Genomic DNA, 12,927 nt, shown 5'->3' with positions numbered 1-12,927 from the left:
TTTATATAATGTAATATTATAGGTTGGGAATGTTTTTATTAGCAGGGATTTTATTCGATGCATTCCTTTCACATTTTAAGTTTTTTGATTTATATAAGGGATTATTAAAACAAATCTTTTACATGGCACAAACCTCCAATTATTATCATGCTCATGCAAGTGACCTAAAATTGGTAAGACAACTATATATTTTCAATGTATAAAAATCTATTTATATTGTAAAAAATGTATATTATATTTAAAAAAAAATCTTTTTTATTTTATTCTAATATGTTAAGATGTTTATTTTATTGTAATTTTTATTTACTTTAAAATACTTGTTTTAATACATTTTTATTATGCACTTTTATCAATTTTATTATTTATATATTTTAATCTATTTTTCATTTATTTTAAGCAATTAGTTTATTTTAATCTATTATTTATTTAGTCTAATCTACAATTTTTTATTATTTATTTTAATCTACTTTTTATTATTAATGCAGTTTTTGCTTTTGACATTTTTATTTATCATTTATTTATTTCAATGCACCTTTTATTATTTTTTTATCGTCTTTTAATTTATTGTACCAGTTTTATTTATTTAATAAATTAAAAAAAATTTTTTTTTTTTATTCACTTTCCCTCTAAGCGTTTTCAGAGACCCCATCACTCCGTTGTGGGCCCCTGAGGGTCCCCAGACCCTTTAAATCAGCTGTAACTCATTGTGGTGAAAAACCAACTCCATATTGTGCCCATTCTGCGTCAGTATGTGCGTATCATCTGTTCCTCAGCCATGATCCTGCATGAGCTGATGATTTCCCTGATGACGCTCATGTTTAACAGCTTCCATGCACACATCGCTCAGAGTTCAGCAGCGGCTCATAGACGCTTCAGCAGGATCTGTCTGGAGACATTAATGTTTCTGTCTCCTGCAGCTCCTGATTTGTCCTCCTGTGACGCGCTTCTTCTTCGGACGGAGAGAGCCGTTCCACAAACTGCTGATCCAGGGCGACTCTGCGGGGCGACTGACGGTGTGGAGCATCCCCGAGACGTCCCCCTCACAGCCGCTGTCCTCCGCCGCAGGTACACTCGCGTTCACTCGGGTACAACTGTGTTCAACAAAAAAAAACGAATTATTTTATAAAAACTGAATATTATACTTCTACAAAACAAAACAAAGTTTTTCATTAACTTAATCTTATGCTTTTATGCTTACTCGTTGCAAAAAAATAAACCAAAGAGCAAATTTTTAACTGTTTAACAAACATAAAGAAATCTTATTATTTTATAAACCAAATAGTATACTTCTCACACATTACTAAAACATAATTTTTTTTTAATAAACTGAAAATTATACTTCTCACACATTACAAATCCTTTATTATATCCTTTATTATAATTTAAAATATAAATAATACATATAATATATATTTAATATAATTGTAAATATTTTTCATTTGTTCACTAATTGAATATTATAATACAGTATTGTAACTATTTTTAAAAGTTCTGAATATTAAAAACAATGTAGCAATTTTTTCAGCTTCTTTAAAAAACTGATTATTATATTTTCAGTGTTCTTTTGCATAAACTGATTATTTTAAACAATACTTTAATGGAATATAACAAATGGAATATTGTAAATATCAATGTAACAATTTTAAAACCGTATTGTTACTTAAAGCTTTTCTGCACAAATTGTGAATATTGTAAACAAAATAAAACATGTAATATTATAAATGACATTGTATTTTGCCTTTTCATGAACTAATAAATATTATATATTATAACCATCAATGTAACTATACATTTTTTTATATTATTATAAATATTTTTCACAACCTGACAATTATATTATTAGTATTATAAATATTATATTTATTTTTACCACAAATTATGTATATTAGATATTTTATACACCATTGTAATTATTTTGTAACTTTTTTTTAATAAACTAAATGTTATAAAAAATATTGTATCTATTCTTTAATAAACTGAATATTATAAATACTATTGTAACTATTTTTAACATTTGTCTTTGCAAACTCTGAATATAAACAGTGCTGAAACTATTTGCTTGTAACATTTTCTCACTTTTTTAACATTTGTAAGAAATAAATAAATACATTTCAACAGAGGTAGTGTGGAAAAGCAGCTATGGGGTTTCCTGAAGTTTGCAACACCGAGTCTCTTGCATCATTATTTTAACCGTTAAACGTGCTTAAATGAGGTCGCATGAAAAACAGAAGAACAAGTAATAACACTGAAGCTTAATAATCTTTGATATTCAGTTAATCATAGTGGCATCTAAAGTACTGTAGGTAGTATTCATGATAAACTGTGCCTGATGTAATAAGCTGGTGTAGATCTGTTGAGTGTGACTCTGCATCTGAAAGCCCTCTGCTGTGTGTGTTCAGTACTGCATCACACACACTGCACTCGTGGATTCTGCCTCCTGCATCAGAGAGGTCTCAAACAGCACAGGAACACATGCATGTCCTGCTTTATGTTGATGACAGGCTTTCCTCTGTGTCCTCCAGAGCTGCAGGTGTCAGCCAGCATCAGTCTGCAGGAGGCCTTTGATAAGTTACTGCCGTCTCCGGCCGGCATCATTGACCAGCTGAGCGTCCTGCACGGCTCTAACGAGCCCATTAAGGTGACGGCGAGCGTGTACATCCCGTCTCAGGGCCGACTGGTGTGTGGACGAGAAGACGGCAGCATCGTTCTGGTTCCTGCGACACAGACGGCCATCGTTCAGCTGCTGCAGGGAGAACACATGCTGCGCAGGGGTGAATCACTCTTACTCCGATTACTGTTTCATAATAATCTCATATATATATATATATATCATTTGTAACAACTATTAGGTTTCATATAAATATATTTATTTTATTGTTATTTATTATGTATAAACATGCCTTAATTTATTAGATTTATTTACAATAATAATACTAATAATAATAATAATTATTATTATTAAAGTTACATTTTGTATTAATATTAAATGTCATTATAATATCATGCATATTTTTGATTGTGTTTATTTACAACACCAGTAATTATAGTATTTTATTATTTATTTTATATTTTATTATTTTTTAATATTGTATTTTGGTATTATATTAATGTTGCATTCATTATATTAATATTATATTTATTATATTACATTATCTGCAACAATCTGCGATACATATTATGCATTTATATTTTTATTTTTTTCCCCTAAGTATTAGCACACTATTATTGCTTTTAATATTACTTTTATTATTATGAATATATTTTATAATAATATATGCATTATATTATTATTAGAATTGTTAAATATAAATATTATATTAATATTATGTTTATGAATATATTTTTATTTATTAGGGGTTCAAGCACGAAGTGCTGAAACCCTATTGTTTCTGTTAGGATTTTTATTATTAGGGGTTCAAGCACGCAGTGCTGAAACCCTATTGTTTTTGTTAGGATTTTTATTATTATTATTATTATTCTTCTCCCCTAAAACTGAACGTGCAGCCCAAACCGTAAGGCCTAGAGACTTGAAACTTGGTCAGATGATAGAGCTCAATTTGGGGAGAACCTATCAAAGTCTCAGCCCAATTGGCCAATAGGGGGCGCTACAGTGATCGAAAATGCGTTTTAGCTAATAGCTCCTAAAGCGCTTGTGATAGAGCCAAAAATTTAACATTTCTGGAATCCTTGGGTCATGCGAAATGAAAAACGGTCACTCTGATTTTGGGTCTAGGAGGCCTCGTTTTTTCGCAAATTTGACGTATGTCCAAAACCTACTTTTGCGAACTAGTCCTAGGTTTTTCGCCCAATCTGAACCAAACCACTGCAGAAATGTTCTCTGGCCAGTGAATATCAATAATTATCAAAAAAAAAGTAGAAATTTCGACTCACTGTTGTAATGGGATGCCAAAATGTTCGAAAGTCGAGGACCAATTTTACGCAACAGGCTATAACTCATGAATGAAATGAGATATCATAACCAAACTTGCTGAACATTTTTATGAGCTAAAACTTTGGTCAAATAAAAAAAATTGCAGACCTCTGCCACTTGGGGGCGCTATAAAAAGAAAAAAACACATAAACAGCTATAACTAGGCAACTGTTGGCTTGATCGACTTGAAAATTGGTATGCAGTGTCTTGGTCTGAAGGGGCACAAGTACCTATGAGGACATTTGCATATCTCAAAAAACATGGCCGCCATTGGCCAAAAAATTTTAGGCACCTATTTGAAAGGGTTAACAGATGTTGATCGGAACGAAACTCGCTGGGTACGTTCGACTCATGAACCTTAAGGTCTGTAAGAATTTTGAAAGAAATCGGCCACTAGTTGGCGCTAACGAGTTTTATGGCTCTGTAATCACGTGGTGTTTCACATATCAACACAATATGCATATCATTTGATAGATCTCCTCATAATGCACAACTTTGCCTCAAGAACCATTGCTGTCAATCAAATCGTTCAATTGTTATTCACAAATATGTTAAAAAGCTACTTTTGCGAACTAGTCCTAGGTTTTTTGTCCGATTGGAACCAAACCACTGCAGTAATATTCTGTGGACTCTCTAGATCAATAATTATCAAAAAAATGTTGAATTTTGTACTTTGGTTGGCTTTAAAGGGGTAATTTAGAAAAGGGGTGTGGCCAAACACACCCCAAAGCCTATAAAACCTAAACGAAAACTCAAAACTTTATGAAACTTGGTGAAATCATGTAACAGGTGACTCTTAACAAGCATGCAAAGTTTCATGAAGATCGGACCATAGGTGGCGCTATAACAGTAGAAAAGGTCTCAAAACACAAGATTTATATGGTAAATGCCCTCAAATTGTTTGAAAATGCTCATATATTCACTCAAAAACACTAGATCTTCATATCATATGATAGATCTCCTCATTCTGAACAACTTTGCCTCTGGGACCAATGTTGTCAATAAAGCTGTTAATTAAATATTCAAGATTATTTTAAAAAGTTACTTTGGCAAACTAGTGATAGGGTTTAAGCTGAAAATCAATAACACCACTGAAGTACAATTCTCTAGACTCTGAAGGTCAATAATTATCAAAAACATGTTGAACAATTGGATTTGGACAACTATAAACCAGTAATTTTATAATATGTTATTTGCATAGTGTACACAAAGGCCTATTAATACAAACAAGAAAGCCCACAAATTATCAAAACTGTAAAATAATGCATAATTTCATTCTAAACAAGCATGCAAAATTTAAGAGAGATTTGGCAAAAAAAAAATAACACTATAACAGTTATGTTTAAAAACACATTGTTGTTTGAGTAAATGCAATTTATAACCACTAGATGGCAGCGGAAGACCAATAATGGGCTCATTCAGCTAAGTTAAACAGTACTGTTGAAAGGATTCATTAATTCATGCCTAAACAATCAAAAAACACAGTTACAAAATTTTAAATCTCATTGAGTTAAAGTTTTCCATTTTGTTTATACATATATATCAGTTTTTAAATGTTTGCCACATTATGATTACAGTGAAACCTGAAAATGACATCTAAACTCTGAAAAACTAGTTTAATCATTTAATTTCAGTGCATGTGTCTGACTGTGACTACCTCAGAGGCCTTAAATGCTTGAACCCCGGTAAATGCTGCTTGCAGCTTTAATTACTATTATAATTACTAATAACAATAACAACAGTATTACCTGCAATAGTGTTTTCCAGAGGATTATATTACAACATAACAATCAAATTTTTTATATTTTGTTTTGTATTGCTCTCAGGATTTAGCACACTATTTTTGCTATTAATATTATTATAATAATAATAATTATTATATTTTTATTTATATTTTATATATATATAATGTATTAATGTTTACATTTTTTATATATGTATATGTTTTATTATTATTATTAATAATAACAGTATTATCTGCAACAGTTTTTAGACGATTATACAGCAACACAATAATAATAACCAGTATTTTTTATTTTTGTTTTACAGTGCTCTCTCAGTATTATGCACACTATTATTTCTTTTAATATTGCTAATTTTATATTATTATTTATTATGCATATATGAAATAATAATAAAAAATACATAATTATTATTGTTGAATTATTATATATGATTAATATGATTGTATGTATAAATGCATATTTTTAAATACATTTTTTTTTTAAATGTATATTATTATTATTATTATAACAGTATTCTGCAGCAGTGTTTTCGACTGGATGATGTTTTTTTATTTCCCAGGACAATAACCAGCACATTTCTGAGTGTTATGTCAAATGAAACCCTGATCAGTGTGTGTGTGTGTGTGTGTGTGTGTGTGTGTGTGTGTGTAGGCTGGCCTCCCCACCGTACTCTCAGAGGTCACAGGCACAAGGTGACGTGTCTGCTGTACCCTCACCAGGTCTCTCCGCGTTACGATCAGCGCTCGCTGGTGTCCGGCGGCGTCGACTTCTCCGTCATCATCTGGGACATCTTCACCGGAGAGATGAAGCACATCTTCTGCATTCACGGAGGAGAAATCACACAACTGATCGTGCCTCCGGAGAACTGCAGCGTAAGCTTCCTCAACACACACTTAAAGACTGTATAATAGCTGTCAGCACTCAGTGGGCGGGGCTTCTTGCTCCAGATACTCCCTCTGATTGGTCAAGTGTGTATGTGGACTCTATCACAGCTCTTTTAGTTGATGCTGGCGTGATGTGTAGTGTGTATAATGCCCTGTAACTGTTAGGAGACCTGGAGCTATAGTTATGTCAGCCCTGAAACATTGCTTTGAACATTAGTGTTTAAGAACTGATATATTCAGTATTTACATTTACATTTAGTCATTTAGCAGACGCTTTTATCCAAAAAATTATGATAATGATGATAGTAATAAGTCTCAGTTAGCTTAATGCAGTACACATAGCAAGGTTTATATATATAAACAATAAAAAGACGAAGCAAAAAAAAAATCTATTTCATTAAATAAATATTTAAGATCGGTGGTAGGGTTTAATTTATTAAGATGATGATGGTTATGATAGTAATTATTATTAATGTTATTATTTGTATCATTATTATTATTTATAACAATAATTAATAAAAACTGTTTTATATATTTATATAAAATATTCATGTTATTTTAGTGCTTTATTTTTCATTAACCAAGCAAATAAAAACATTATATCAGTCGTAATATTAATTATCAGCCGTATTATAAGTATCCATAATACAAAAAAAATAATTAGCAGCTTTTTGGAATCGGGCATAATTTAATGTTTTGCTATTAATAATCATAAATCCTACATGAGCAAATGCAGTAAAGCACCTTTTGTTTGCTTTAAAAAAAATTATGCAAAATGTGATAAAGATTTTCATTTTAGATCTAGTTAATTTGTATTATCATTTTAAATTTGTATAATGAATCTTGTATTTATATATGATATATCTATTTTTTATAATTATCTATATGATTGTCAATTTTCATTTTAATTTCAGTTTTAGTAATTTTGTTGTCTTATTATAGTTTTAAATAATTTTCATTTTTATTTTTATATTATATTATAATAGATTTTATTTGTATGTTTTCTTATTTTTTTGTAAAAGTTTTTTTTTAGAAATTAATTTCTAATATGTAGAAAAGAAATTAAATATCTTTATGTAATTTTTATTACTTTATCTTTTATCTTTTTTTTTAAATGTATATAGTTTTTATCCATTTTTAATTCAGTTGTAGTTATTTTAGAACTTTAAGTTAAACTAAACGAAGAATGCTAAATGTTACCTTTGCAACTATCTGAATTAAAATAAGTTAAAAAGATAATTTCAGATAATGTTTATTTCAAACATTATGTATTGATTTGTTTATTTATTCCCAGTGTCAGCCAGATTAGTCATTGTGCCTCTGTGAGGTTGCTCTACGAGTCTTCAGTCATTATTACTCACGAACATAAACCACAGACAGCGTTCAGGCTTTCTTCACTGCTCCTAAAGGTTCCTCTCCAGACACTGAAAAGTTCATCCGGCTCTCGACGGCCGCAGAATTTCTGATCTCTGAGTCTCACCTCGGTGACCAATTAGACAGACTTTCTGCACTAAATGTCAGAAGAACCGGCCGCGCTGTTGTCATGGAAAAGCTTAAGTCCTGCTTGACCTTTGCTGCAGGATTTGTATTGTAAGGCAGACCCTGAGTGACCTTACGTCCAGTTTAATTTGATTCGCACTGATATCATTTCTACTTTCATTGTTGGCAGCTTTTGACTTCTCTGAGGTGTTTTTTCGATGTTGTTGGCATTTAATGATTCGCCGGGTTTTTTTTTCGGTGTGAATAAAGCGAGACAGGATCGATTGGAGAGACTGTTTTTACCACGAATGAAAGTCGTGCATTTTGACCCTTTAATAAACGCAATGGACCTGAAATAAACTTTATTAGACTTTGAATAGAAAACTTTTTTTTTTTTTTTTTTTTTTTATGTAAAAGTAAAAAAAAAATTTTTTTTAAATATATACAAGAAAAATGTTTAATTCAGTATCTTGCTTGTAATTTCATTATCAGTGGAATTAACTAACAATTTGAGTGAAAATTCTAAATCCTATTTTTTTGAGTGCAGAGTAAATCGTTTAAAATGTTAACTTAATATTAATTAGAATCTTCATTCTTGACCAATTACAGACAGCGTTTGAGCTGCTAGGCCCCGCCCATTCTCACATCCCACAGTTTCATATCAGTTGTCATTATATTTTATGCTAATTTTATCAAATGTTTTCGTACAAATGAAAATCATGACCCATAAATCAGCTGGTGTGTTTTCTCCTGTTTTGTGCATTTCATCTCTGCTCTAGCTTGTTTAATAATCTCGTTGATTTTATTTATTTATTTTTATTTAATTTTATTTAAACCTGATTATTCTGAATATTTGTAAAATAAAATAAAAATTGCTTGTAATTTTCTTCATTTTGAAAATCACTTTGGATAGAAACGGCAGCTAAATGAATAAATAATCCTTGAAAAATGATTGACCAATCAGAGACAACATTTGTATTGCTAAGCCCCGCCTTTTCTTGGGTAGATGTCATCGTGTTTTACACTAATTATATTAAAAAATGACTAATAATGAAAGTCATCATAAATTAGCTGACATGTGACATTACTAACTTTGAAATAAACTTTAATAGGAATAGAATAAATAGTACAGAGTAAAAAGTTTAAAATGCTTTAAATATTAATTACTCCCATTATTATTGTTTTTACTTCTACTTGCATATTTACTAATCTAGTTATGTATGTGTTTATGTATATATAACCTGCCATTGTGTATTGTTAATATATTTTGCTCTTTGAAAAATATCTTATAATGTTTCTTAGTGTTATTTTAGTATCATCTAAATAATACTATTATTGTATTTAAATTATAATTTACTATTTCCATTTTAAATTTAGTTAAAATTTTAGTAATGGTGTGTTTTTTTTTGTCGTTTTATATATATATATCAGTATATATTTGTATAATTTAATTTTATTTTGTAACCCTGGTTCTTCATTTGTGAATCTATCTGGATAAAAAACATCGGCTAAATGAATACACTTCCATGAAAATTCTTGACCAATCAGAAGCAGCACCTGCATTGCTAAGCCCTGCCTTCCCTGGTCTGCTTGTCCATGTGTTTAGGGCTAGTGCTGTGAGTGTGCAGTTATGCCGGTGTGTGTGTGTGTGTGTTTCAGACGCGCGTGCAGCACTGTGTGTGTTCGGTGGCCAGCGATCACTCCGTCGGTCTGCTCAGTCTGAGGGAGAGGAAGTGCATCATGCTGGCGTCCAGACATCTCTTCCCCATCCAGGTCATCAAGTGGAGGCCGTGTGATGATTACCTGGTGGTGGGCTGCTCCGACGGCTCCGTCTACGTCTGGCAGATGGACACAGGTGAGCCTGGGCCCGGGGGTCAGAGGTCATGTTAACGGTTGCCTAGCAATGGTGCATCTTGGTTCATTAATATTGAATTCAGGTAATGTGTAAATATATTGGCTATGTTTCAGATCAGATTTATAACGTCTTCTTGATATGAAATCAAGTGTTTTGTAATGTGAAGCGGTTCAGCACTGATGTCACAACAAGAGTTATTCATTTATCCTTGATTAGAGATTTGTCAATTTATTTTACATTGGTTGCTATTGGATATTATAGAGCACTAATGTAGTTTAGATTAATAATTAGAATTCGGTTTTATTTTTATATACAGGTGCTAATCATATAATGAGAATATCATCAAAAAGTTGATTTCACTAATTCCATTCAAAAAGTGAAACTTGTATATTATATTCATTACTTACACACAGAACTAAGGAAAATCCCAAATTCGGTATCTCAGAAAATTAGAATATTGTGAAAAGGTTTAATATTGAAGACACCTGGTGCCACACTCTAATCAGCTAATTAACTCAAAACACCTGTAAAGCCTTTAAATGGTCTCTCAGTCTAGTTCTGTAGGCTACACAATCATGGGGAAGACTGCTGACTTGACAGTTGTCCAAAAGACGACCATCGACACCTTGCACAAGGAGGGCAAGACACAAAAGGTCATTGCAAAAGAGGCTGGCTGTTCACAGAGCTCTGTGTCCAAGCACATTAATAGAGAGGCGAAGGGAAGGAAAAGATGTGGTAGAAAAAAAGTGTACAAGCAATAGGGATAACTGCACCCTGGAGAGGATTGTGAAACAAAACCCTTTCAAAAATGTGGGGGAGATTCACAAAGAGTGGACTGCAGCTGGAGTCAGTGCTTCAAGAACCACTACACACAGACGTATGCAAGACATGGGTTTCAGCTGTCGCATTCCTTGTGTCAAGCCACTCTTGAACATCAGACAGCGTCAGAAGCGTCTCGCTTCAAAAAGGACTGGACTGCTGCTGAGTGGTCCACAGTTATGTTCTCTGATGAAAGTACATTTTGCATTTGCCTTGGATATCAGGGTCTGGAGGAAGAGAGGAAGAGAGGAGAGGCACACAATCCACGTTGCTTGAGGTCCAGGGTAAAGTTTCCACAGTCAGTGATGGTTTGGGGTGCCATGTCATCTGCTGGTGTTGTTCCACTGTGTTTTCTGAGGTCAAAGGTCAACACAGCCGTATACCAGGAAGTTTTAAAGCACTTCATGCTTCCTGCTGCTGACCAAATTTATGGAGAAGCAGATTTAATTTCCCAACAGGACTTGGCACCTGCACACAGAGCCAAAGCTACCAGTACCTGGTTTAAGGTACATGGTATCCCTGTTCTTAATTGGTCAGCAAACTCGCCTGACCTTAACCCCATAGAAAATCTATGGGGTATTGTGAAGAGGAAGATGTGATATGCCAGACCCAACAATGCAGAAGAGCTGAAGGCCACTATCAGAGCAACCTGGGCTCTCATAACACCTGTGCAGTGCCACAGACTGATCGACTCCATGCCACACCGCATTGCTGCAGTAATTCAGGCAAAAGGAGCCCCAACTGAGTGCTGTACATGCTCATGCTTTTCATGTTCATACTTTTCAATTGGCCAAGATTTCTAAAAATCCTTTCTTTGTGTTGGTCTTAAGTAATACTCTAATTTTCTGAGATCCTGAATTTGGGATTTTCCTTAGTTGTCAGTTATAAACATCACAATTAAATGAAATAAACATTTGAAATATATCAATCTGTGTGTAATGAATGAATATAATATACAAGTTTCACTTTTTGAATGGAATTAGTGAAATAAATCCACTTTTTGATGATATTCTAATTATAGGACCAGCACCTGTAATCCCTTTATATATATATATATTTTTTTTAAATGTTATTTAGCTTTTAATTATATTTATTAAAATTTTAGTTTTTGGAATTCTAGTGCCTAATTATTTTGTTTTACTTTATTTTTTTAAGTTGTAGTAATTTTGTCGTGATTTTGTCAGTTAAATTTTTTTATATATTTCTATTTAGCTTTTAATTATTTTTCAGTTATTTTAGTACTTAAAATTCATTTTAGTTTTGTTTATGTTATTTATAGCTTTTAATTATATTATTTCAGATTTAGTCTTATCATTCTAGTACTTAAACAACATTTTTATAAATGTCTTAAAAACTCATTGAAAATTTAGTAAGTGTTTTTTAGTGTAATTTTATGTGTCTGTCATTTTTATTAGTTTTTTTTATTTCTATTTAGCTTTTAATTATATTCATTTCAGTTTTAGTTTTTGGAATTCTAGTGCTTGAACTTATTTTGTTTTACAATATTTTTTATGTTTTCATTTAAAAAAAAATTCAGTTTTAAATTGTCGGTTAAATTGATTTAATATTAAGCTTTTTATAATTTTTTCAGTTATCATTTTAGTAATTTGTTCTTAATTTATTTTATTTGTATTATTTATAGCTTCAATTATATTATTTCAGATTTCAATTTGATCATTTCAATACTTAAAATTATTTATTTTTTATATATTTTTATTTATACATTAATTTTGCATGGAATTTTATGTTTTTTGTTTCTATTTAGCTCTTAATTAAATATATATATATATTTTCAATTGAAGTTTTAGTAACTTTTGTGCTTAAACTTATTTAATTGTATTTTGTATGTAATTTTAGTTAACGTTTCATTCATTTTGCTCTTTTTGTTTTTTAAAAATGTCAATTTTTTTTACAATTAATTTTCATTTCAGTTTTAGTTTTTTTAGTCCTTTCAAATAAACAAAATGTGTGTGTGTGTGTGTTTCAGGAGCGCTGGACCGCTGTGTGATGGGAATAACGGCGGTGGAGATACTGAACGCGTGTGATGAGGTTGTTCCCGCAGCTATGGACTCCCTCAATCACCCCGCGGTGAACCTGAAGCAGGCCATGACCCGCCGCAGTCTGGCTGCGCTCAAGAACATGGCCCAACACAAGCTGCAGACGCTCGCCACCAACCTGCTCGCGGCCGACAACGCCGACAAGGTGAGATGCCTC

General features: G+C 31.9%; 1 protein-coding gene across 2 annotated transcripts in view; it reads left to right on the top strand.

Moving 5' to 3' along the window:
* LOC132116886 (WD repeat-containing protein 7) overlaps positions 1 to 12,927 on the top strand; it is a 119,162-nt gene that overhangs the window by 18,614 nt on the left and 87,621 nt on the right. For both annotated transcript variants that reach the window (XM_059525753.1, XM_059525752.1), the window contains exons 10-14: positions 918 to 1,065; positions 2,523 to 2,771; positions 6,328 to 6,548; positions 9,699 to 9,894; positions 12,701 to 12,915. In XM_059525753.1, coding sequence (XP_059381736.1) covers positions 918 to 1,065; positions 2,523 to 2,771; positions 6,328 to 6,548; positions 9,699 to 9,894; positions 12,701 to 12,915 — 1,029 coding nt within the window. The remainder of the gene's footprint in view (positions 1 to 917; positions 1,066 to 2,522; positions 2,772 to 6,327; positions 6,549 to 9,698; positions 9,895 to 12,700; positions 12,916 to 12,927) is intronic.

The sequence above is a fragment of the Carassius carassius genome, chromosome 36 (assembly GCF_963082965.1).
Source record: "Carassius carassius chromosome 36, fCarCar2.1, whole genome shotgun sequence".
Taxonomy (NCBI): domain Eukaryota; kingdom Metazoa; phylum Chordata; class Actinopteri; order Cypriniformes; family Cyprinidae; genus Carassius; species Carassius carassius.
The sequence above is the reverse complement of the archived record's forward strand: the minus strand, read 5'-3'. Positions and strand labels throughout refer to the sequence as shown.